The sequence below is a fragment of the Seriola aureovittata genome, chromosome 7 (assembly GCF_021018895.1).
Source record: "Seriola aureovittata isolate HTS-2021-v1 ecotype China chromosome 7, ASM2101889v1, whole genome shotgun sequence".
NCBI lineage: Eukaryota > Metazoa > Chordata > Actinopteri > Carangiformes > Carangidae > Seriola > Seriola aureovittata.
Genome location: NC_079370.1, coordinates 26,582,836 through 26,608,755, shown reverse-complemented (window position 1 = coordinate 26,608,755; position 25,920 = coordinate 26,582,836). Strand labels below are relative to the sequence as shown.

The following is a 25,920-nucleotide window of genomic DNA, read 5'->3' as shown; positions in this document are numbered from 1 at the left end:
CAGTGAGAGTTCCTGGAGTCGATGGAACTTTATCACTCATATATCAATTAGATATATGAGGCTGTGACACACACACAGATATTTATTTGTCAGATACCATCACCATTTGACAACCATATGAATCATACGGAATATATCTTTTAGATAAATAGGCCTTTATCAGGATTAATCTGATATATCTGCCTACACAGGTTACACCCACATGCATGAAAACAACAGCACACTGGCATGTAAAAGCTGTTCTGACGTCGTTTACACAGCTGGTTTTTCACATCTGGTCCACCAGTCATGAAATCACTATGTTATCTGCTCACTCAGCTGTACAGTCTCTAATATTTGCAAAGCAGGACAATACAGCTGCTCTGCTTCCTCATATTTCAGCTGTAAATGAGTAACCATCAACTATCCAGCGACTTGTTGGCTGCTGCTACTACTTTCTTTCACTTATCAATAAATTGTTACTCCTCTTTGTTATCGTTTTCTCACTTCCTCCTCTGACTTTCTCTCTCCACACTTGCATGTAAAAGCTGTTCACATGCATTTGAGAAGTTGTGGGTGTTTCTTTTTTTCTTTTGTTGGGGGGGGGGGTTTCGCTACTGTCTTTTGTAATGACTAAAGAATGCACATTCACATCACAAACAGGAAGTGGAAAGACAGTGTTTGCGTCATGCGTAAACAGCGTTTGGGGGAATCCTCGGTTTGGTTACAGACACTCAGCTGGTGTGCGTTTGGCTGCTGCCTCTCACAACGCTGAGAAGAAAAGTTGGCTGTGTGTCTCAGCCTGTAAATGTGTATGAATGTGTGTGTATGTGCGTGTGTGTGTGTGTGTGTGTGTGTGTGTGTGCGTGTGTGTGGCTGTGTAGGCCTGCCACGCTGGAGAGCTCAGACATATGGTTTCCTGTCTGTGTTTTACTGAAATCAGAAACATCTCCAGCACATGGTGAACAGGCCCTGAAGACACAGAACACCACAGTAGAGAGTGACAGTGAGGTAGAGTCAGTCTGCTGTTATGAGGTAGCTCTTTAATTCTCCTCCTTTGTTACAGTATCATTAAGGCAGATCTGAGTCCTCCTCCTCCTGCCCCACTAAACTGTGAGTTGAAAATGATGTGGGAGGCCAAGTGTTGAAACAGACATCCTTCAGCTGGATGAACCGTCAGGTGGTCATGTCTGCACAGTGACACCTCCCAGTTTGCATCAGAGTTCAAAGAGCGGATGACATATGCGAGCTTCATTGTAAACTGAAGAGACAAAAAACAACTAGGAATCCTGGACCCTGAATCACCACCTACATGTTTGTTCAGTGATTCAAACAGGTCTGGACTTTAGCCCATTGATGGCTGTTTCAGAGAATTAGTCAACCAATCAGAGCTTTTGAGGGAGCTGCCTCACTAAACATGGATGAGATTACCACAGCCGCACTAACAGAAATAACAAACTCTTAGTGTGAAGTTAACGGCTCTTAGTAACTGCTGCCTCAGACTTTGTGTCCGTGAACAAGTTGGATTTTGACTGCTGGTCAGTAGGTGATACTGATGCACTCTGTTCTTCCACTTATTGATCTTTCTAAGTATTAATCAGCATGAGACAACACCACTGTATAATAACAGTATAAAGGGAAGCCTTGGAACTAAAACCAAGTCTTAGGCCTGAAATAGACATTTAAACACACACACACACACACACACACACACACACCACACACACACACACGTACACACACACACACACGCACACACGTACACACACACACACGTACGCACACACACACACACACACACAAATACACACACACACACACGTACACACATGTACACGTACACACACACACACACGTACACACATGTACACACACACACACACGTACACACACACATGTACACACACACATACACACATGTACACACACACATGTACACACACACACGTACACACACGTACACACACACACACACACATGTACACACACACACACACACACGTACACACATGTACACACGTACACATACATACACACACACACACGTACACACACCTACACACACACACACACACACACACAACACACACACACACACACACAAACACACATTAAGAGCCCTGAGGACAGGGGCCGTGATTCCTTCCTCCCATTGAGGACACATGCAGCAGGAAGTTCTCGTTTGTTTATTGGACCACTGCCACAGCTTATTCCTCTACGAATGCCTCACATTGTTGTTCCCCAGCATTACATTCTTATGACGTGCCTGTAATACTGATTGCGTGAGGTTTATTGCATGACTCTGGTGTGTGTGTCTCTGTGAATCATAATGTGTTGAAAATGTCGCTGTGAGGGAGTTAACGTTGTGTTCCCAGATTCTGATGGACGGCTCAGGGAGAAGTCTGTTAGAAAATCAGTATTTAGGGAAATATGTGCTGTGTTCTCTCTGTCTCTGTATCGGAGCTGCTCAAAGTGAGAGACAGCTGTGTCCTAATGTACCTAATGAAGAGAGCACAGTTTTTAAGCTCTGTCAACCTTGACCTTAGCTGTTGACAAAATGAAGCCTTAAAGCTGCATATTTTCCTCTTCTCCTGTGTTTTATTTGAAGCGTTGATCTATAAGAAGATATATTTGTGGTTTTAAGAACCAAAAACCATCGAAGTGTAGTTTTACATCTCCTCTCATTTTCTCTCATCTTCTCTCTGAAGCTCTGAAGCGACAACAGTTCGGTGAGCCAATCAGAAGAGAGGAGGCTCTGAGTCTCTCTTCTGATTGGCTGACAGTTTTCTGATTAAAAAAAAAAAAAATATATATATATATATATATATAGCAGATTTCAGGTAAATACTCAGAGAAACAAAATCCTGCAATGGATAGTGGTTCCAGGTGGGTGTGGCATGGGGCATGACTTTGTTGTGACATCACAAAGTTACTGAAGTCCTGACGGGTGGATATAGTTTATATTCACCATTGTATGTAGCAGTAGGGCCAGATGTTCTGGCGTAGTCAAGAGCTAAAAGGAGAGTGAATATTTGATTAACACTAGTCAGGTGAACAGAAACATGACGGCTAATTGAAGGTTAATGTTAGTCTGTATGTGCTGGATGTGTAAATAAAAAATAAAGTGTTTACAGCTTGTTGCAGTGCCTCCAAGTGGCTAACAAAGAAATGAATGCAGCTATCAATCAAAAATGTTGCTTCAGCATAGACAGCACATTTTAAAGTTCAAATATATATATATATCATATTGGACAAAATCCATTTGACACATTTCATATCTAACATTTTACTTCTCTTGAATCCTCTCTCTGACGTCCTACACTTGTCATTGTGTCGACACCAGAAACCTAATCAGAGATGACCCCTCTCTGGACCTGGACCTCTGTGACACAGCAGACGTTTCTGATTCAGATCCTGTAAAGATGATTTGCAGCAGACTAACGCCGCCTCTCAGACAGTGTCAGTTACACATGTGTTTTGGAGCTTGTGAACCAGTTTCAGTGGGAAGGGAGGCACTGATAGTAAATACTGCCTTGTCGCAGTAACATGCTGTTTGCCTCAGTGCTGTATTCACAGCTGTGCTATGGTGAGAGTCGGTTTTACGTGCTTGGAGGCATGCTATGTGAGGAATGAGACAAAGGTAGAACTAATTCATGTCTGACATGGATTCCTTTCCTCACACAGTCTGTTTCTGCACAGATGTCGCCTGAGCTCCTCCAAGTCTTTTCATGGCTTATTTTGGCATCCCTCATGATGAATGAAGTGTTCCTCGTGACCTGAGGTAGGGATTTTTGATGCCAAGGGGGTGTTTCTATTTTGATGATGATGAAGAAAAAGAAGAGAAGAGAAATATATGGAAAGGGAAAAAAGGATTAGAATAGAGGAGGGAGGCAGACAGTGTCAGCATGTGACCACTTGGCACGTAACTCGAATGGCTTTGAGGTACAGAGTCAAAACTCTGTTTTTCCTGGAAATCTTGGCGTAAATCTCCTTAAACCCATGTCCACAATGTTGATTGTCCACAATGTTGATCGTGGACATGGGTGGAAGAGGAGAAGAAGACGGATGTGGAGCAGTAAAGGAAAAAGTGGCTCTGTCCATCTTCCAAGATCTGTTTTTTATTCTTATATTTTACAGTTCCTCCTTAACTGTGGAATCTTGGCCCGTCGTCAGTGAGTGTATCAGTCGTTCCGTCACACAGTAGGCTGCTTTATAGAGAAGTGACTTGAGCAGGCTCATTTTAATCTCCAGAAAGAGGAGGAAAAGAAGAAGAGGAGTGTAAGGTTAAAAGACAGGAGTCACTGCGATGGGATGAGGAAGTAGAGACAGACACAGAGCAGCAGAGAGATGTTAGAGGGAGGGAGTTGGGACCTAGAGAGAGGTGAGCCTTGTTTATGAAGCAGTCTGGGTTGTAAAGGCAGGACTGTTACCATGGCAAGTAAATAGTGAGTATGAGATTCAGCTTTAGTCAGTGTTACCAGCCTTGCTGTGGCTGGCTACACCATAATGTGATACCAGCCTGGATAAAGGCAGGGCGTTCAGGAAAATCAGGATATACGTTCAGGAAAGATGGCAAACAACTTTATTCATGTTACACTTTTTAAATATGTGGTTCATGTAGTGTAATAGAATTATGTATAATGCAAACATAACCTCAAGAAAGTTTGGGCCATTTTTGTGCGCTCTCCTTTCCAGCTTAATAAGATGAAGGTACATCTAACATACTGTGACTTTGTGAGGTTGATATAGACTATTTAATGCATTAGTCAACAATATACACATGCAGCAGACATAGAGCAATATTAGCATTTATTTGCCGTCAACTTTCTTACTCTTTCGCCTTTTAACTTTTCTTTGGTCCACAGAGAGAAAACAAAACAAAACAAAATCAGTAACGCTTTAAATTAAGGTTTTTGAAATTAATTATTAGATTAGAAATAGTTTACGTGATAACAACAATCGTATATGAAGCCGAAACGCAAAACAGGTTCATGCAAACAGGCGATGGCTTAACACACATGTTAATGACGCACATCGTGTGACAAACAGATGCTTCTGCATTCAAAATGTCAGCATCCCTTCCCCCCCAAGTCGAGTGCAAACCCGATCTGGGCCTGGAAAAAAAAAACAGCTTGTGAGACGGACAATGACTCTTCTGGTAAGTAACCTGTAACGCTATAGTAAAATAAGCTGGCACTAGTAAGCTAGCTAGGTGTTTGCTAAATAACTTTAGTTAGCGAACACCTAGCTAGATAAGTGGGTGTTTACTAACTTACTTTAGTTAGTAGACAAACACCTAGCTAGCTAGCTTGAATATTAAAAATTATTCATTGAAATTGTTGTGTTTTTTTATCCATAAAAACTGCAACTCCCACTTTTACAGATATTTGTTTACAGGCCAGTCTTTAATTGACACATCTCTGCAACCGGCCAATGCAGCATCTATATATATGTCTATGTGCAGAACTATAGCGATGCAAAGTTAGCTTAGTATTGTTGCCTATGTCACCAATTGTCTGTGACTAAGTTTGTGTTACGATTTCCATCCCTGTTTTAGAATCATCTGTATATTGGACCCCTGGAAGGCATCATAAATGAGAGATTAATATTAATCCTGAATTGATTTGTCTATGCTAAACACAGGTGGTGCCAAAATGCTCTCCACTACCAAACCCAGTTTGCAAAAGCTGAAACATGAGCTGGAGCTGGCCAAACAAAAGATAGCATGTCAGGAAGAGATGATCAGAGAGCTAACCAAGGACAGGGATTTCTTAAGAGAGCAACTGTCTCGACGTAAGTCAATAATTACTGTTTTTCAGTATGCAATCATACTTTGTTAGTGACCTGCATCCCCTTTCGCACAGTCCATCCGCACTGCCTATCTTGACCTGTCTCCTAACTGTCTATTGTGTTGCCTCTATACAGTATCAAGAAACATCAGTGTAAGAAATGATTAATCATCCCCTACAGCCTCTGTCGAGTGTGTGGGTCCCCCGAGTTAAGTAACTCATCCTCTACTGACTCCTCCTCAGATTCCTCACCCTGCTCACCCTCAGATGATGGCAGGAAGAAGAGGAAGAGGGAGAAGTCAAACAAGAGAGATAGGAAACAAAACAAACATTCAAAGCTGTGTTTCAATAGATAGTTAATGTTCACCATTTGAAACTACGAATTGAATGTTAATGGCGATTTTTGGATTTACTGAAATGTCATTTCGATGGTAACAATAGTTTCAATTACAAATGGAGCAATACAATTCCTTTTTTTGGTGCATGCAACCAACCTGCTGAATGCTGTTAGTTAGCATTGCATAGTTAGTAGTTAGTATCTCAGGAAAATTTTAAGGTGATGAGAAAGAAAAAATCTGTGGCTGCTGCTTGCAAAAACAGTGGGAGTGGATCGCAACACAAACTCGCTATTGCTGCCCCTGAAAAAAGTCATTTCAGAGATCAGCAAACAAGCGAGCACAAGCTCAGCGATTTCACTGGAAATGTCTAGATGTCTAGATTTGTGGCAGCATAGATATTGATAATGCAGGTCCTTAAGGAATCAGGGAAACTGTTGCATGCTGGGAAGGGAAATTTTGTTTTAGAAAAGAAAAAATAAGGTTTTATATCAGGTTTTTCAAAAAGGGAAATTTCAAAGTGATAAAAGTAAAGAAAGTGTTTTTTAAAACACCTGTCTTAAAGTGTGTTTTTATGTTTCACAGCTGAAATATTGCATGTCTTTATGTTACTATTGCACTATTTTTTGTGAATGTAATTAATGAGGTTTTGTATCATGTCTTCAGAATGAAATGTGAAAGTGATAAAAGTAAAAGATCTGTCTGAAAGTGTGTTTTTGTGTTTCACAGCTGAAATATTGTGTTCACATTGTATTTTTATTCACATTTTATTTATCATGTATCGCTCATCCCAGATAGGGGAGCTGAAGATAGCATCGTTAACTTCATTAGAATAATCCGAAATCAATTCACAAAACCAGAGATCGATCTTTTAATATACTTCCTTTACACTCTTTTAGACCTAGGATTAAATGGAGGAATTCTCTATTTCAACTGTAATTTCATCAAATACATCAAGGCTATGAAAAATGTTGACAGCCCTGGGTTTGTTAAATGCTTTGAATTTGAACAAGTTACCACATGTGTAGTACCCTGTAGTGCTCCCTTCTGACAGAGAGGCTGTAGGACACTGCCTGTGTTGATTCACATCAGTGTTGGCATTTACAGTAAATCTATGTTAGGTAACCAATACATACATCATTTTAAGTTATCAGATCATAGTGATAAAATACCCTGAGGTCTAGAAAGGTAGAAAACAGCTTTTGTTGCTCGATCTGTAGTTGTATGCCGCCACGAAACGGTATATGCCGCTGGAGGAAAAGTAGTATGCCGTTATGAAATGGCTTATGCTGCTGGATCTATAGTTGCTTGTGCAGGTGGATCAGTGTAAAATGGCACAATTGGGGCCCTATGAAACATAAATGCAAGGATTAAGTGGATGAATACATTATTCCAACAGTTTCTTCATCAAATACATCAGGCTATGAAAAATGTTGACAGCTCTGGGATTGTGAATGTGAACTACAGTGGCGAGGCTAACCAACGCTATTTTCGCTCAAAGTCAGTATCAATGTGAGAATACATTGTCATTTCAATAGCATCGCACATATGCCAACAATGGAATAGATGAGAGGACCTCAAACATTATCTATAGCGTTATTTTGTCAATAAAGGCAGAGGTATGCATTTATGGCAGGACTTGTCTGAAAGCAGCCCGTGGGCATCAAATATGCATGAGGGGGGCAGTGACGCTCTGGCAGTGAAACGAGCTGCAACTCAACCGTACATAGACAAACAACAGACACGTGGCAGCCAACATGACAGAGGAGGTCCGAATGAAGTCAGCGGCAAGTCTAAAGACAGATGAATGGCTGCGTTTCAGATTTAAACTATGAAGACAGTAACGAGCTGGACAAAAGCAAAACTATATGCAACATGTGAAGAAGAGGCCATGTGTAGCTGTTCATAAACAGTTTGGCCGGTGCTCTGCGGTACATTAACAACACACATTACTTCTATTATTTCTTGAGATGTGTTTCTAAACTGTTGGTCATGTTAAATACGAAGTGCATTAATGTAACTGCTTTGTGTCCATTCGTAATGTAAGCATTAATGATTTTAATAACGCACCAGGTTAGAGGAACACTTTACAGTATAAATAATGTGACTCATATCCAAGAAAAATTTATGTTGTAAATGAAATATGAACATAAAAAATCACAGCATTTAGCATTTACAGCATTTAGTAGAGTTGTTAGTACTACAGGTTTGATTCATTTCATGTTTGACGGTACTAGATGTAGAGGCAATTTTGCTCTAGGGTGAGGAAACTAGATTGATGGACAACCTTCATTTTTCCATGATGTGACTGAATAATTAATTAAATATCGCACCTTAAAATACTTACTGCTTTGAATGGAAATGTTCAGTTCAGTCAACATGAATAATGATATGTAACGTCTCATTAGAAGGGTTTTGCTGGCACACCAAACAAACTGGCTCAGTGTTGGCTTGCTGGACATGTACTTCAGCCTTCTCTGTATTTATAATGGCAAACATCTATCCACCCATCACCTGTTTCAAACATGAACTCACGTCTGGCTGTGTCATTTTCCGAGGAAAATAGTTCCTCTTTCGTACCCAATACAACTTTGTTAAACAGAAAACACTGTGAGGATCCAAGTAATTAGCAACTGGTTAGAGCATTTAGGGAGTGACTCAGAGATGGCAGCGTTCGAAATCCCACCATTCACATCCTGAAATGCACACACACACACACACACACACACACACACACACACACACACACACAGTGATGACGTGAGTAAATGTAAGCCAGAGCGAGGATCTCTTTATTAGTCCAAATGATGTGTCAAACCTCATTGAACGCTGCATGAGAACACTCTGGCATCCTGATTGGAAAAGGCAACATGAGTCCCATTACCAGTTTGTCTTGGCAACGTCTCATTGGCTGTGTTTTACGTTGACTACATACACACACTTACGCACTCCAATCATAGCAGAAAGACAGCAAGGAAACAAACCTAAAACCTCTAAAACCTCCAGGCAAATTTAAAACCCTTAAAGCGCACACACACGTACAGACATGTGGAATGAGAGAATTGTGTTTGTCTCAAAGTCTTATTATTTCACAACCCACTTTACAAAAAATCTGTGCATGTGTTTGTGTTCAGTCCTTTCTGATTAATTCCATCCGCAGCTCTGCCCAAAGCAATTTCAGCAAGATTTACTGCTTAACAATCACAAAATCAACCACAAAATGAAGATATTATTCATCCCATTGCATGATCACACAGCACCCAAGCAGGCTACATGATGGATTCCAAGACCTTCACTTTTTTAAAGAGACAGTTTAAAGCATATGAATCAGACATACTTTACGGTTAATGAGGCTGTGTGATCATATGACAGTTGTTATTTTAGGCCGGGGGTCGGCAATCCGCAGCGCTCGAGCCGCATGTGGCTCTTCAGCCGTTCTGCAGTGGCTCCCTGTAGCTTTGAAAAAAAATGAATTATATGAAAATATATAATAGCTGTTTTTTATTTTATTTTTATTTTTTCTTTTAAAGAGAACACCTCATATTTTGGAGATCGAGGCGATACTGATAATATTTCATCGACTAAAATATATGTCACATCTTACAACGTCTCCATAGCAACAGCCTGCCCCCTCTTCTTGCTGCCAAAGGCGGCTCATTTTGAGTTTCGGACCCCCGGTAAGCTAACCATGCATAAATCCAAAAAAAGAAAAGTCTGCAGCTGTATGTTTTATTTCAAAGTGGGTTACTTTTTATTTTTTTAATCCTTCACAAATAAGAGAAGGACTCAAATAGGCCTGAATAGTTCTGTGTTTTATTTTAAAGTAGGTATACACATGCCAGTGTCTCCTATTCATAAGAGTTTAGTGTTTCTCTTTGTTATAACAGGTAAAAACAGCAATAAAATGTCAACAGTTTTTTGTAGTTCTATAATTTCAAAAATGCAATAAACCATAGTTCTTTTATATATACTGTAGTATAACTTTAAATAAAACTTTAACGCTGTGATATCTTCATTTTAAGGGTCGAATAAGTTTTGCGGCTTCAGATCATTTTTATTTGTGGGAGAGGGGCCAAAAATGGTTGTTTTAATAGTAAAGGTTGCAGACCCCTGTTTTAGGCAAAGAAGTTCAAAATAGCTCCAAATATCACTGCACACATTATAAGAAAGCTTACAAGCATGTATTGGCATGCCAAATCTATCAAGACACAAATAAAGTTGTTAGAGATGTTTGTTTTCTTATTTCTAGCAGTATTCAGTCATAGTTTTGACTTGTCTGATAACCTTTTATACATCTTCAGGGTTCTATAGCACTCAGTCATGAGCACTCTGTATGTGAAAATCTGGAAGCTAGATAGATGCAGGGTGGTGTGACTTCTTCAGTGGTCAGTTCTTGGTGTGAGCGCCTCCGGCCTGTCGATGTGGCAGCTTCGCTCAGAAGGGTATCCTTCTGTCCCCTGAGAGACTGCAGTGAAACGCTCTTTGAAAGGTGCCCCATCAGAGCAGACCAGGACGTGCTGAGCAGAGCCAAGGCAGACAGGCACTTGACTGTTTTCTCCCTGCCTCCCGAGCTCTGAGGGTTGGCCGCCGCTCTGTCCTGGCTGCCAGTCAGAGTCAGACGAGGTAGTTAATGCTATAGCTCGTAAAGCTATAAAGACTGCTCACGCTATTGGGAGTGACCACCGTAGGCCAACTGACTGAGTTCAGAGTCAGCTCTCTACTGAGATCACAAACAGATACAGATCCACATTTATAAATATATTTCAAAGTCATTGTTATGATGGAAAGGACAAGATTTACAGCTCTCTGTGGAGCAGGGAACAGCATGTTGTTTTCATAGCACAGGCTTCAAGAGTGACTTCCCTGTGGTGGGCTCGTTTGTGTTGGACTATTACTGTATGAGTAGTGGGAGGAAATTGCAGTGTGCTGCTCCTGCATGCAGCACCCAAAACACACACATTAGCCTATGTGTCTTCCAAAGACGTTACTTCCATCCCTTCTCCGTGGAAATGTTAGGGTGTTTCTTCTGTCCAAAGAGGAGGGATGTACCCAAAGAATTTTTATGGATGTTGGATGAAACAGGCAAAAATGGAATCCAGACATTATTTGAATAACAATATAGTAGTTTTCATTGTTAGTGGTGTGGGCCACCTTATCCGTACTGGATTCAAATTGCCTTCACATGTAAGCAGAGGGATTCAGAGGAAGGGATGAGGCAACCATTGTTGGTGTTTTATCTCTCTGATGTCAGCCTCACTTTACTTTCACTCTCCTTAATCTGTATCTGAAGCATATTAAGTTACAGCTAACACAAACCAAGCGTTCCCTTGTGTACACCTCCAACATCTCAATTACCCACGTGTGCAGCATGAAATCAGATGGCGATTGTTCATGACATGATGGAAGTTATTGATTGACTTCTTTAATAGAATAGCCCAAGTTTGATTGGCTATGCTGGAAACAGAAACACCAGCTGCTCTTCTGTTTTATTTCTGACAAAGTAGCTGCTCACTTGGCGTTGCCGTAGTATTAAAGGTCCTATACTTTACACTTTTCCTGTGTTTTATTTGAAGTGTCGATCCATAAGAAGATATATTTGTGGTTTTAACCAACCAATCAGTGTATTTTTACATCTCCTTCTCAGGCTTCTCTCTGGAGCTCTACTAACAACAGGTAGTGAGCCAATCAGAAGAGAAGAGGCTCTGAGCCTCTCTTCTGATTGGCTGATTGTTTTCTGAGTGATGAAATAAAAATGTGGCAGATTTCAGATAAAAACCAAATCCTGCATGGTTGGACATTGGGTCCACGTGGGCGGGGCTTGGGTCATGGCTGAGGGCAATGACTGCTTTGTTGTGACATCACAAACCTGCTTTATAATCAAACAACACATGGACATCTACCTTTAGACTATATGGGACCGTTAAACCAAACTTGCTGGTGCTACCAGTTTAATCAAGTGTTACCAAATCAATTATAAGTATTATAGGAACAGAGTTCTTGTGCTGAAGTTCTCTCTGCCTACTATTTGACCAACAACATGTGGATTTAGGCCAACTTGTCACTTCTCTGGTTAACTCAAACCAACCTAGGCTAATCTACTGGATCAACACTTCTACGTTAAAGGCTACATGACAGCTACCATTCTGAAAGCTGAGTTTGCATGACTAGCCTCCCTTTGTCTCTATGTTGGCATTTACAAAAACCACCGCATCTGCCCACATTAGCTTCAGCCTCAGCCTCAGATAGGCTTGGAAAACCCCACCTATTCAGACGTTTAGCACTGCTAGCTACAGAAACAGCATGGCAGCAAACAATCCTGACTCATGTTTTCAGCATTCACCACAATCATCACACGTCACATCATGAACTTCTTCATAGCAAATTTTCATGATTCAGTTCACAGGCAGTCTGAATGTCATCAAGAACCTCAAGCGGTTTGGCTCATAGATGGAGGAATTTCATAATCTGCTAGTAGCTAATACAGTTCTGGGCTGCTGTAAATGTTGTGTTGGTATGTGTTGATCTAGTTTATTCTAAACCTTGAATCCAACGTCATTTGTGGTCTTTTCAGTGTTGGTTGCTGCTTGTGAGGCTCCGGGTCATATAGGCCACTTGCTCTACACCTTTTATTTATTTCCTCCTGCGTCTTCTTTTCCAGTTGTGGATCCAACTCCGGACGATCAGTTGGTGTCTGTGATCCTGGTGAGCCTGCTGCCCCTGTTGGCGATGGGGGTCATGGTTGCAGGAATGTTCTACTGGTACCGAGCCCACCAGAGACGCATGCTCAACCAAGAGTGGGAGAGCAGCATCAAGAAGCGCAAGCCAAGGGCCGGCGGGCTGGACTGCAGCGATGCCTGTGCTATCATGATGGATGACGACAGGTCAGACAGCAGCTCGACGCACGCCAACAACCTGAACCACAACACAGAGCCGCTGCCCATTGAGCTGGATCTGCTGGTACATACAGACACAATAGTATTTTGGACTTGTTTGATGGCCCTGTTCTGTGCTTTGCCTTTCCAACTGAAATGATAACTGTTGATCCTCTCCCAGGTGGGCAAAGGTCGTTTTGCTCAGGTATACAAGGCTAAGCTGAAGCAGACCACATCAGATCAGTTTGAGACTGTGGCTGTGAAGATTTTCCCGTACGAAGAGTACGCTTCCTGGAAGAACGAGAAGGACATCTTCTCCAACACGGACCTCCGGCATGAGAACGTCCTGCACTTCCTGACAGCTGAGGAGAGGAAGGTGGAGAAGCAGTACTGGCTCATCACTGCCTTCCACCCTAGGGGAAACCTACAGGTGAGACCTCCACTGTCAGGTGGGACAGGATGACTCCATGTTGTAAACTGCAGCCCCCTGAGTCAAGTCTTTTTTTTTCAGTCAATAGTTTCAGTATGAATCTACTGGAAATTCCCCCCTCTCATTATGCTACTAATAATCCAATAATCAATGCCCTGCAGGAGCACCTCACACGTCATGTGATCAGCTGGGAGGAGCTGGAGGTGCTGGCCAGCTCTCTGGCTCGAGGAGTCGCCCACCTCCACAGTGACCGCCTCCCCTGTGGACGCCCTAAGGTAGGACATTGGGTCTCTGTGTGTACTGAATGTCTGTCCATGGACTTGCCACTGAATTATGTTATACCACTGATTTATCCTTTAGAGCTTCATTCCTTCCTTCATTTTTAATGATTTTATTAACATTACCAAAATGTTTTTCATGTTTTTTTATGTTTCTGTGGTTTATTTGATCATTTTCATTCTTTTTATCTTATTGTATTGTTGAGTATTCTATTGCATGTTATTCTATTTACTTTTAATTTAACTGCTTAATTTAATTTACATTGCAATATTGTCAAAATATGTACATTATTGCTGCCATTTTTTTCAGTTCCTTGAGCTTTAACAACAGTTGGGCTGAAAGTAGAAAGATTGTCCTAAACTTGTCACCGTGGGAGCATGAATGACATAAAATGTCTTTATATGATATTTGTTTGCAGGGTTGCAAATTTTTTCGTGCTATATTCTTTAATTGTCCACTTCAATGCTTTTATTTTGAAATTGACATCCCTACCTGTGTTGTGCCTGCAGGTGCCGATAGTCCACCGTGACCTAAAGAGCTCCAACATCCTGGTGAAGAACGACCTGACGTGCTGCCTGTGTGACTTTGGCCTGGGACTGTGTCTGGACAGCAGCCTGTCAGTGGACGACCTCGCCAACAGTGGACAGGTCAGAGGTCAACCTCTAAATCATTTTTAGTTTAGTTTTCCTTTTTTGTCAGAAGATTTGCTCTTTTCTGTTTTAGCATTTAATTTCTGCCTGTGGATAGATGTAGAGCAGTAAAAATATTTCACAATGTGCACAATTGTACTTGAGCATTTACTTACTTTCCATCACTGAATGTGACTTTAGCTCCTCTAAAGCTCTGCCCTGGGCTTCCTGTCAGTCTTGGCTAACAGAGGTTACAAACCTCAGCGCACACTGCCAGGTGTTTCATATGTTGCTACAAGTGGAGGGTTTATTATCTTTTGCCATGGTAACGCTCTGTTTACCATCAAATCCCTGCATTACAGCAGCTTTGGTTTTGGTTTTTGGTGAGATATATCTGGCCACGTTTGTTTTGCCTCCTTCAATATAAGTCCCTGAGTGTGTTAGTGTGTTGTGACGGTGCACACCTCTGTGCTGACAGAGACAAACACACAATCAGGGGGATGAAGGGAGAAATAAAGGCTTTGTTGTGACATGCAAGCTCTCGGCTCACTCTCACGCTGTCAGTGAGACCTGGTGACTTCTTGTTTATGATTCACTGGTTAGAAATGCAGCAGCTACAGGTGAAAGCTAACGGCACACACCTACACACACAAACCAAGCAAAATGCAGAGGGTTAGGATCACAGGATTTGTTCGTTTACAAATGGAGGCTGGAAATCTCCAGCTGGTTGTAATTATAACTCCTGTGTGTGTTCACGTGGTCCAGCTCGGAAAAATCTGAAGAAACACGGACATCCACACAACTTTCTGTGCCATGCATACAAAATGTGTTCCATGTGGAGCATCAGATATTATGTCAGCAAGCTTGTTTGGCTTTGTGTGATTAACTAGTTACTAGTATTTTTGATAGATTTGAAGTTATGCAATACTAAAAACCCAATGTCTTATTAAAGTATATGTGTTGGAGGGATGTGGTAAACCTTTCAGGTCTTGGTACTGGTTGGTTTTCACTTGGGACTTATTATATTTGAGGCATATTGGCCTTGAGTTGAGACACGACATTGGACTGTAGCTGCAGTGAGAGAGAGAGGAACGTTGGGGAGCGGTTAGGACTAAGTCTTAATGGTACACACTCTACCAGTTGAACCACTGAGGTGCCCCAGCGATGGACTCCTTGACTTGGAAGTTTGTGGTCTTGAGTTGAGACATGACTTTGGACTTGTTGATGCTGACTTGGAAGTTATTGGTCTCATGTCTGGGACTTGGGTTGGGACCTGATGATCTTGAACTTTGTCTTGATTTGGACCTTATTGGTCATAAATTGGGATCCAGTGATCTTAGCTTGGGGACTTATTAGTCTTGACTTGGGACAACCAGACTGCAACAGCAACAGCAACATGGAAACTTTACATGTCGTAGCTCAGCTGTAATTTGATTCCACATGTCAGAGAGTTGAATAACAGAAAAGGAAACATGTCACAGGTGTAGTCTTGTATCTGGTCCAGTATCTCATCCACTGATGAACTAATCCAGCAGGTGAGTCAGGTGTGTGTTTATACTGAGCCCATCAGTTGATTGTTGAAACAGCACAATCCAGACAATGAGAGAAAGTGAACATCACACTCATGGAGACTGATGTAGTGTTTACTGTGGTGGTTATTTGTGCTGCAGTGACCCTGTGTTAACCCTGTCCCCTGTCCCCTGTCTCCTGTCTCCTGTCCCCTGTCTCCTGTCCCCTGTCTCCTGTCCCCTGTCCCCTGTCTCCTGTCCCCTGTCTCCTGTCTCCTGTCTCCTGTCCCCTGTCCCCTGTCCCCTGTCTCCTGTCTCCTGTCCCCTGTCTCCTGTCCCCTGTCTCCTGTCCCCTGTCCCCTGTCTCCTGTCTCCTGTCCCCTGTCTCCTGTCCCCTGTCTCCTGTCCCCTGTCCCCTGTCCCCTGTCTCCTGTCCCCTGTCCCCTGTCTCCTGTCCCCTGTCTCCTGTCTCCTGTCTCTGCAGGTGGGTACAGCACGTTACATGGCTCCGGAGGTGCTGGAGGCCCGACTCAACCTGGAGAACATCGAGTCCTTCAAACAGACCGACATTTATTCCATGGCCCTGGTGCTGTGGGAGATGACGTCGAGGTGTGAAGCTATAGGAGGTCAGCGCACCCACACACACACACACACACACACATACACACACACATACCACAAAAACACGTATTCAGTAATTACATGTTTCAGGCTGTGGGAAGTGAGATGTCATGTAACACATGAGCACGCACTCACACTGATAATAAAGCATAGCCGGCTGAGGTGACGTGTCAACCACTACAATGACTCAACAGTGACAACACACGCCATGAGTGATCACATGAAGCTCTGCAGATAAACTAATGTCTCGGTGCAGTGTGTAGGATGTTTTTGTCACAGTGAAAGTGTGTGTTGCAATAGCAGTGGAGGCAGCATGTGAAAGTATAACATCTGCAGTCTAATGTGATTAACATAAACATGACATCAATTCATTTGGGTAATTAATTCCCTTCATTTCAGTGCATGAAACTTCTTAAGGAAATATTTCCCGGAGCCTTCTTTTACACAGAGCCCTCAAGTGTCCTCACTTCCTGCCACTAGAGGGCGCCAAAGTTAAAAAAAATTTAAAGTTTACAGTTGCTATAACTAATATAATTTTTCATTCATCAATTTTAGTTTTTATTCTTAAACCCACATTAATTCATTTTTGGCCTCCTGCCGTAAACGTCAAAGAGATACATAAGATATTATGTTACATTATGGAATAATTAAAAGGAAAAGAAATATAAGGAAACAATTGCCTAATAATGGGTCTCAGGGAGTCCTGTGGGATCTACTGTGTGTGCTCCACTATGTTCACCAGCTAAAACAGCAGCTGCTGCTGCTGCTGAAAACAGAATGACTTGTGCAGGATGTGACCAAAACTGTAATGTTACAGGGCGTAAAACCAAAACAATGAACTGAAAGGAGTTAAAACAGTGTGTAGAGCTAACAGTAATCCTCTGATGATTCGTCAATAGGAGCAATATCTTTCACCACACAGTGATTTGACACACTGTTAACAAGTATTTGTTAAAGCAGCTTTAAATCAATATTCTGAAATGCACTTCAATTCTTTAAGGGATTTTTGTTGTAGTGTTTTTGGTTACACAGATGGAACAAAAATAAACACTTAATTTACCTTCATTAGTAACTTATCTCAGTTTTATCTTTGTTAGACTAATGTAAAATAACTGACATCATCTTGTCTGTTGTTTGTTCTTTAGTCCTTGCTTCAGACTGGATGATACTTTTAGATCAGATTTACAGTGATCAATCAATAAATAAATGTAGAAAGTAGAATATTAAGATGAATCTTAAAGAGAAAACATGCTGATGTTTTAGATTTAGTTACAACAAACATGCTAAATATAAATATAGGCCGAGAGAAATGCATAACAGACAGATGTAGAAAGAGATCATGTGGGTTCCATCAGTTTGTCAGGATCTTGTCTGTATTCATGAAAATGTTTTCTCTTCCACTAATGTGGAAGATCTCAGATTCAAAGTTTAGTTTACTCTCTGCTCTAATGTTCAAACATGTATCCGATTGTGCATGTTCATACACAACCACTGCCTACATGCACTAACAGTGTGTATCTGCTGTATGTGTGTGTGTGTGCTTGTGGCCTACATCGTGCAGACAGGTTCAGGCCACCGTCTCTTGTTGTGCAGTGAGGGAGGGTTGTGTGTCAGCAGGGAGGCTGATGGTCTTGTCTGTCGGACTGAACCTCGACCTCAGCTCCAGGTCTGCGGCAGGAATCTCAGGAATGTCTCATACGTGAGGGAGGCAATCTGGACTCTGCTGTTGCCCTTCTTTGGGCAGGAAATCAGCTAGAGATCTGGGGTGGACACTGTACCTGTGTCAGCTGGCTGTGTATGTGTGTGCGAGTGTGTATAAGTGTCCATGCTAAGGAGCCTGAAAGGAGCCATATGTAAGTTTGCTATTGCTACATAGCCAACGTAAGTCTAAGCTGACTGATAGGATCCGTTCCTCCACACAGTGGATGCTAGTTGTGCTCAGATGTTTTTTTAACTTAACCAAACTCATTAACCTTGATAGGCAGCTGGATTTCTCACAAGCGAGGATCCATGTTTCCAGGTTCCAAGTTATTCACTCGTGGCCAAACCACAGTGACCAATCAGCGTCCTTTGAGGGAGGGGCTACTGGCAGTTAGAGGCGTGTCTTGGTGTGACAATGGCAATAAGCAACTGTTAGTTAACAACAATGGCTCTTAAAGTTCATCAGACCTATGATGAGAGTATTTCTTCATTGAAAGAAGAGCAGGGAACGACACTGAAGACTTTTCTATATGGAAAAGATGTTTTGCTGGTAGTGAAAAAAAAGGAAAGGATGCAGAATCTGATTGGTTGAAGTTAGTCTGTGATCATCCAATCTTTTTTTTATTTTTTGAGAGCACCTTCAGTTTCCAGTGAAGCCTTCCCACATGGGTCTGTGTCAGGTTACAAAGTAATGTCATTAGTTGTTGTTGTGCTATTTGTCCCCACAGTTATCACTGTATAGCAGACTAAGCTAGTTAGTCAGACATGCTAATGACTGCATCTTCCACGTCCACCTGAAATTAAATGTCACAGCATACACATGTGCTCTTTATAAATCACTTGTCCTTTCAGAAAAAACAAGAGGGAGTAATTTATATATTTTGCTTTCATGATGGTGCCCACTGTCACTCTAATGAAATACGTCAATGTCGATTGATACAGTCAATGAAATCTGGCATAAAACACTCTATCTATGGTTAGTTCGATCATATGGTTAAAAAAAATCCAAACCTCTTTTTCAACTCAAAAACCAAGTTGTAACCATCAAACAACCGGCTGGACTAAAGAAAACATCCTCACTTTCCAAAAATGTCCTCATTCTTTAAAAACTGGAAGATAGAGTCACACCCCCCAGACGTCTCCTCTTCTCCTCTGCTGAGAGCAGGTAGTCGCTCTGATCCACCTCCTTCTCTTTTCTAGACAGTCTGAGACATTTAGAACGAGACAGTCACATTCCAGCATGTGTGTTTGTCTTTGTGTTTATTTCAGAGAGGTAGAGACAGACACACACATACAGCTCTGTTTCTGTGTCTCAGTCCGGGACTGTGTGTGTTTCCTCTGTCTCCACTCCACCATCAGGAGACAGAAATACCACCCTATGCTGGTGTTGTTGTTGTGGTCAATTATAGTACATGCTCTGTGTGTCTCTGAGCATTTTATGTACATGTCCTGAATTAGCCCGCAGGGCGCGGCAGGTCCTGCATGTTCTGTCTGAACTGAGGGCGACACAGGGTCACAGAGCGGGGTGAAGGGTTTGAACTGTGCTGTGCAGAGGCCTCCTAGTCCACGAAGGGAGACAGCCGCTGGGGATGGTGATGGTTTTACCCTTCTGGGGCAAAGGTTGAGAGACAGAGGGCAAAAAGAATAGTTCAACATTTTCTAGAAATGCATTTATTTGCTGCTAAACCCCTCTTATGACAGTGCTGAGGTTAACTGGTGCTGGAAGATGATTAGCTTAACTTGTCTTAGAATGGAAACAACCTTGCCTTGTAAAAAGATCAAAATATTCCAACCAGCATTTGTAAAATATAATAAAACTCCACATTTTCCTCCTCTTCTCTGTTTTCTTAGAAGTGTTGATCCATTAGAAGATATATTTGTCGTTTTAAGAACCAAAAACCATCTCTGTAGTTTTACATCTCCTCTCTCTGGAGCTGTAGTAACAACAGGTCAGTGAAAAACCAAATCCAGCAAGGCTGGATGGTGGGTCCAGGTGGGCGGGGCTTGGGGCATGGCTGAGGGCGGTGACTGCTTTGTTGTGACATCACAAAGTTCCAGAAGTCCTGATGGCTGGTTTCAAGGCTCAGTTTCTGAATACAGGCTGTGTGCATTTCTCTGTGGACTGAGGCTTTGATACTTTCACAGTATTAATATAGAAGCTAGACCTGATCTATAATCAAACAACACATGGACATCTACCTTTAGACTATATGGACCTTTAAATCTTTTCTTAAGATTCAGTTATATATTGTCTGGCTTGTGTTTAACTGTTGGTAGCCTTCTTGTTGTAACTATTTAAAATTATTTTATACTGTTAAAGTTTTGGATGTTATTGTAAAGCAGATGACTTTGGTGACCGGCTGTTTATCAGATGTCTTTGTAGATAAAGGAGAGTGGAGTCACTGATGCAGCAACTGTAGTGGGTAATGTTCAGGCCCAGACATGCATGGATCTAGATCAACCCGCTCGCAGCAGAGGTGTCTCCCTCTCTTATTTTAGCCTCTTTAAGCTCCGTCAAAACACCACCTGTGGTCCTGACGTTTAATTTTCACAGCTCCCTAATGTGCTCACCACAAAACCTGCTGCAGGAATTCAGCCCGCAACTTTCTCTGGAGATGGGCGGATGCTGGAGAGAGGGTTTTGTTTTGATAAGCCTGTGGTGTATCAGAGACCACGCAGGTTTATTTCTTGTGATGCAGTTTGCTCTGCGTTGATGTGGGATCAGGCTCATGTTATACGCCTGTTGAGAGTCTCTCGAGCGCCAAACATGGTGCTGTGTTTCTCCTAAGATAGTAAAATCCCAGACAGGGCAGCCAGCCACAGAGGCCTGTGCTAACCTCCAGGCCACAAAGGTTTCAGACAGATAATCTGAAAAGGAAACTGTCGTAAACCGCTTTCCCCCCCCCTTAGATTGGATATACCAGGGTTTTAACTATGGGCCCCAGACAGTGAGGGAAAAGTGAGACTGAGACTCTGGTTGCAGTCTCTAGTGAAATCTGTTCTCAAACCACAGATGAAATTCTTTTCATAGCTTTCAAATGTCAAGAGAAGGAGAGCAGGCCGCACCTCTCATACACACTGCAGTGGTAGTATTTGTCTGTCTCACATATAATCCTTATGAAGAGAATATAAGAGCCAAATCCATATCAGACCTGTTCCTCTCAGTCTTTTTTATTTCTGTTTTCAGCCTGCTCTCTGCTGCTCTGTGCCTCTGCTGTGTCCAGGGGAGTGTGTGGTATTTACACCAGCTCCGCTGCTCCAGGTCTAAACAGCAGAGAGCTGAGCACATTACCAGGCCTGGCATAAATAAGCTCCGGGGGAATGGGCCGGGCCTGGCTGGGTCCTGTTTTAAAACACTAAAAAGGGGGGAAGTTCCACATGTCAAAAACAGGAAATGTGGCCCTGTAGAGTCAGCTTCTCTGCACACAGTCTCAATCCCAGCCCTCCAACTTCCTGTCCGGGGGTTCCACTCCAACCTTCCCACTTCCTGTGTTTGAGGACACAGTGGCAGAGACCACAGGGACCTGGTTTATAAGAAACTACTGCAGCTTTTCCTAGAGTTCATCATACTGTCCTGCTAATTAGCACAAACAGTGACAAGTATTTAAGCTAACCAGAGGCAGGTTATGGAGAAGACTGTTGAGAAAACAATCTCAACAAAATGTCCATTTAGTATCTGTTTTGGTACTTTTGATCATATCACATGTGCTGTGTCTCAAATCAGATACTTCAGTCAGTACACTCACATGCTTACACTGTGTACACAGCAAACCCACTGACACAGTGTGTGAAGTTCAACAGGGTAGTGTTTTAAATCAAACACTGTTGTTGTGCACTCACCGGAAATGACAATCGTAATAGGTGACCACGATTGTTTGCCCACCTGTCGACATGGAAATGAGGTCAGCATCTGCAGGTGGAGTTTGCCCGCTGGCCTCGGGATTGTATATTGACACACAGACATCCTTAAAGTGCTCGGAGAACACTTACTAACTTGGCCTTAGAAGTAAAAACTTCAGACAGTAAACTCAGTTTGTTTATCAGATCACATGTTAGTGAAACTGTTGAGTCACATGTTGAGAGCACAGGTGGAAGGACTGGACCACTTGTTGCCGTCAGAGGAGTCTTCTAGTGCTGCAGCGATCATTTGTCTTGAAAGTGGATATTAAACATTTCATTTCAGTGAACAAGTCCAGAGAAAAACTTGGATGCTGCCAAATATAAAATATAATAAAAAAAACAAAAAGCTGTGCACACAGTGAATTACACTGACAGGTTGTAAAATAAGGTGCAGAAGTTGTTAAATGTAAGAACAAGATCAGGTGCATCACACTTCATTTTTGTTAAACATTTGCGGATGATTTCCTAGCTAAACGAAGATGACTCTGCAGCAGCGAGTGTCTCGTTTCACAGCAACTGTGAGATCCTGAGAGAGAGAGAGAGAGAGAGAGAGAGAGAGAGAGACCGACTGCAGCTGTTGTGAGTTCGGTTTCATGAGGTCTGGACCCAGTCCCAGAACTTTGTTTTTCATTTCTCATGGTTTTGACGTTGCGCTCTCTCTTTTTCTCTGCTGGTTCTTCAACATGAAATCGTTACAAAAAAAAAAAAAAAAAGAAAAAGACAGATTGTGCTTGGTGTTGTGCACAGTCTGAGGTCGTGAGTAATTGCTTGTTAGCGGAAGCTGATCTGTTGTTTTTAGAAAATGATCATCATCCAAGCGCCAAAGCGAGCTTTTCCTTCCCGTGGAGAAAACATTTTATTTCACTGTCGGCATCAGCGGTGCCAGTTTACAAAGCTGACAGCTCAGTGGTCTGGGTGGATGACATCATACAAGGAAGCTTTTACACTTTCTAATCACATTAACTCCACAGGCCACCTGTCTCACTCTGTCTTCCTCTTTCATGTGTTTTGTACTTAAAGTTTTCACAGTCATAAACCGTGAAACTAAACTGAACTCCTCTATATGTTGTTGTTTCTATGTACCTGCCACAGACAACATGACAGCAAGGAAAGACTCAGGTGATGACTTGTGTGTGGTTGTGTTTGTGTTTGCAGAGGTGAAGGATTACGAACCGGCGTATGGCTCTAAAGTGCGAGAGCACCCCTGTGTGGAGAGCATGAAGGACAACGTGCTGCGAGACCGAGGCAGACCTGAGATCCCTGACTCCTGGCTCAGGCACCAGGTCAGACACACACCTGAACATACTGAAGGAACACACACACACATATCCATGGTTACTGATGATTCTGTGTGAAAAAACTGAACTAAACTAAGAGCAGAGAGTATCAAGATGGTGAGAGGAGGAAACATCAGAGAGACTTTGAGCTTCAGTCAGACCCAGACTCAGATGAGGAGTCTGAGACCAGAACCACAGACTAGCAGACGGATCAGAGCGGTTAGCGTAGTTAGCATCTTTTATTTGTTTATGTTGCTTGTTACCTTGTAACTAGCAGTGGCTGACACAGTGTTAGTGGTTGTTCTAATGCAAACTCTCACAAGGTTTCAGGTTTATTTAGCCCCGCCCCCTGTCCTCACAGGTTGACAGGATTGGTTCCTGAGGTTTGTGATGTATGAAACCCTGAATCTGTTTTTATGAGACTGTCATTGGTTCACTGCAGTTCAAGGTGGAAACACTGATTATTTCACTCATCATACGCCTTGTATTATATAAAAAACATCATATGGATGTTAACACTGAAGCTGGTTAATGACCAAAACAAAGCTACAAGAGGCTAAAACATAATTTTATCTATTGTTTATACTAGAAAATATTGAATGATAAGAAATCATGAATATGCACACAGTTATTTTTTTTTTTTTTTTTTTTTTAAAGGCTTCATTAAAGATGGAGGACAGATGCTGCTGCCGTTGATCAGTCATCTGCCTTCATGTTCACTCCCTGTTAAAATTGGTCCTGCGATGTCAGAGTCTCATATTGCTTCTCTCCTCCTGTCATCACAGGGAGTGGCGGTGATCTGTGCCACCATAAAGGAATGCTGGGACCACGACCCCGAGGCCCGACTCACCGCCCACTGCGTCGCCGAGCGCATCTCGGAGATGGAAGACGAGATGGACAAACTCTCCAGCCGCAGCTCGTCAGCAGAGAAGATCCCAGAGGAGCTGAAGATCCCGGTGGAGGTGGAGATCCCGGAGAAGGAGGTGAAAATCACAGAAATCCAGGAGATCATCGCTGTGGACTGCTCTGTGAGCGACGAGAAGTGAGATTAGGCTCCGCGCTGTCATGGAGACCTTTCAACACGGGCACTTATTCTACTCAAACGTGATATTCAGGAGCTGAGCTCTTGCAGGACTTTGAGCCACGGTGTCACATCTAATTCAAACCCAGCAAAGATAAACTCTGTGTGACGCTTCTGGACTTCACCTCGAAAATAATAACAACTCGCCTTAATCAGCTGAGAAGACTCAAGAGCCAAACAGCCAGAGTTAACTGGAAGCTTCCAAAGATGAACTGAGCATGGAGACATTACTATTAAACCAAAGACATTTAATGTGCACTTTACCATTTGTTACTTAAGCATTACAGGTGTGTGTCATTGTGATGCCTTCATGTGTTCTGATGTGTTGGAGTTATGAAAGCTTTTGCCTTAAAGTGCCTTTGTGTATCCGACTTTGAGCCAAAGTTTGAACAGACGTTGCCTTAACACTAATGATGCTGTGGCCTCCACCCTCACCAGCAGGAAACTAAAGGTGTGTATGTGTGTGTGTGTGTGTGTGTGTGTGTGTTGTGTGTGTGTCTGTGTTTGTGTGTGTGTATGCGTGCGTGCGTGTGTGTGTGGGTGTGTGTGTGTGAGGAGAACGTGTGTGCTTGTGTCATTTTTAATCAGCTATTCTTAAACCTTGTTTGCCAGATAAACAAGCACAGTGTACATAGTGACAGTCACTGTACATACGTGACAAAAAGGGAAGTGAATCCTTCTACTTATCTTTGAGATTGAAGACGTAACAGAGATGTATTTTTTAAAAACAGTTTCTATGTTTTCTGTCTGTAGCTACAGGAAACTGAGGAAGGCGCGAAAGGTCTTTTACCCTGCTTTACATACAGTTTGTCATATGTAAGATATTGTAAATCCTTTATGAATTAAAGATGTTTCTGTTTACTGCAGTTCTGCTGAGTCTCTTTTTAGTCCGTCCAATGATACGAGAACCTGTAGACTGCGTTGTGTCTGCAGTGGATTTTATTTCTCACGTGAGAATAAACTCAAAATGATATTTTAGCAGGCCTGCTAAGTGATTAAGATTCAACTACATTTCTGTGTTATTTAATTTGTATTATGTTTGTGTGATATTGTGAACAAATATCAGCTCGCTTAACTGTAACTCAAGGCTAAAGTTAAAAAAAAAAACAGCTATCAGTTAGCGAAACTGCAACTTAAAGGTGTAATGTGTAAGATGGTGCTACTTGCTCCACCTCCATAGGGGGCAGCATTTCACCTTTTCACCCCTGTCCAGTTAATCATGTGTTTTGTTTTCCCCATGTTCCTTATAATTCATTAATTATATGTGCATTTATTGTTGATAGTTAAAATTGTTGTTAGCACTGAAACAAATTATGATTATTTGTAGAACAAACAGTATGTTTTTATTTACCTATAAAAATATGAAGGCAAGGGGAAACTGCATGACACATAGATGTCAGGCTACAGCAGCATGACATCATCACTGTGGCTCCTTCACATACTATTGATACTGTTATCAATCTATATATAAACTATAATCTTACATGTTGCACCTTTAAGGCAAAATTTGAAATTAGCT

General features: G+C 42.1%; 1 protein-coding gene across 2 annotated transcripts in view; it reads left to right on the top strand.

Moving 5' to 3' along the window:
• The window catches only part of LOC130172235 (TGF-beta receptor type-2-like), a 34,491-nt gene extending 9,224 nt beyond the window's left edge, over window positions 1-25,267 (top strand). For both annotated transcript variants that reach the window (XM_056380800.1, XM_056380801.1), the window contains exons 4-10: window positions 12,762-13,060; window positions 13,157-13,405; window positions 13,567-13,680; window positions 14,194-14,331; window positions 16,306-16,447; window positions 23,199-23,326; window positions 24,106-25,267. In XM_056380800.1, the coding sequence (XP_056236775.1) occupies window positions 12,762-13,060; window positions 13,157-13,405; window positions 13,567-13,680; window positions 14,194-14,331; window positions 16,306-16,447; window positions 23,199-23,326; window positions 24,106-24,366 (1,331 nt within the window). In that variant the 3' untranslated portion in view covers window positions 24,367-25,267. The remainder of the gene's footprint in view (window positions 1-12,761; window positions 13,061-13,156; window positions 13,406-13,566; window positions 13,681-14,193; window positions 14,332-16,305; window positions 16,448-23,198; window positions 23,327-24,105) is intronic.
• Window positions 25,268-25,920: the final 653 nt, after the last annotated feature.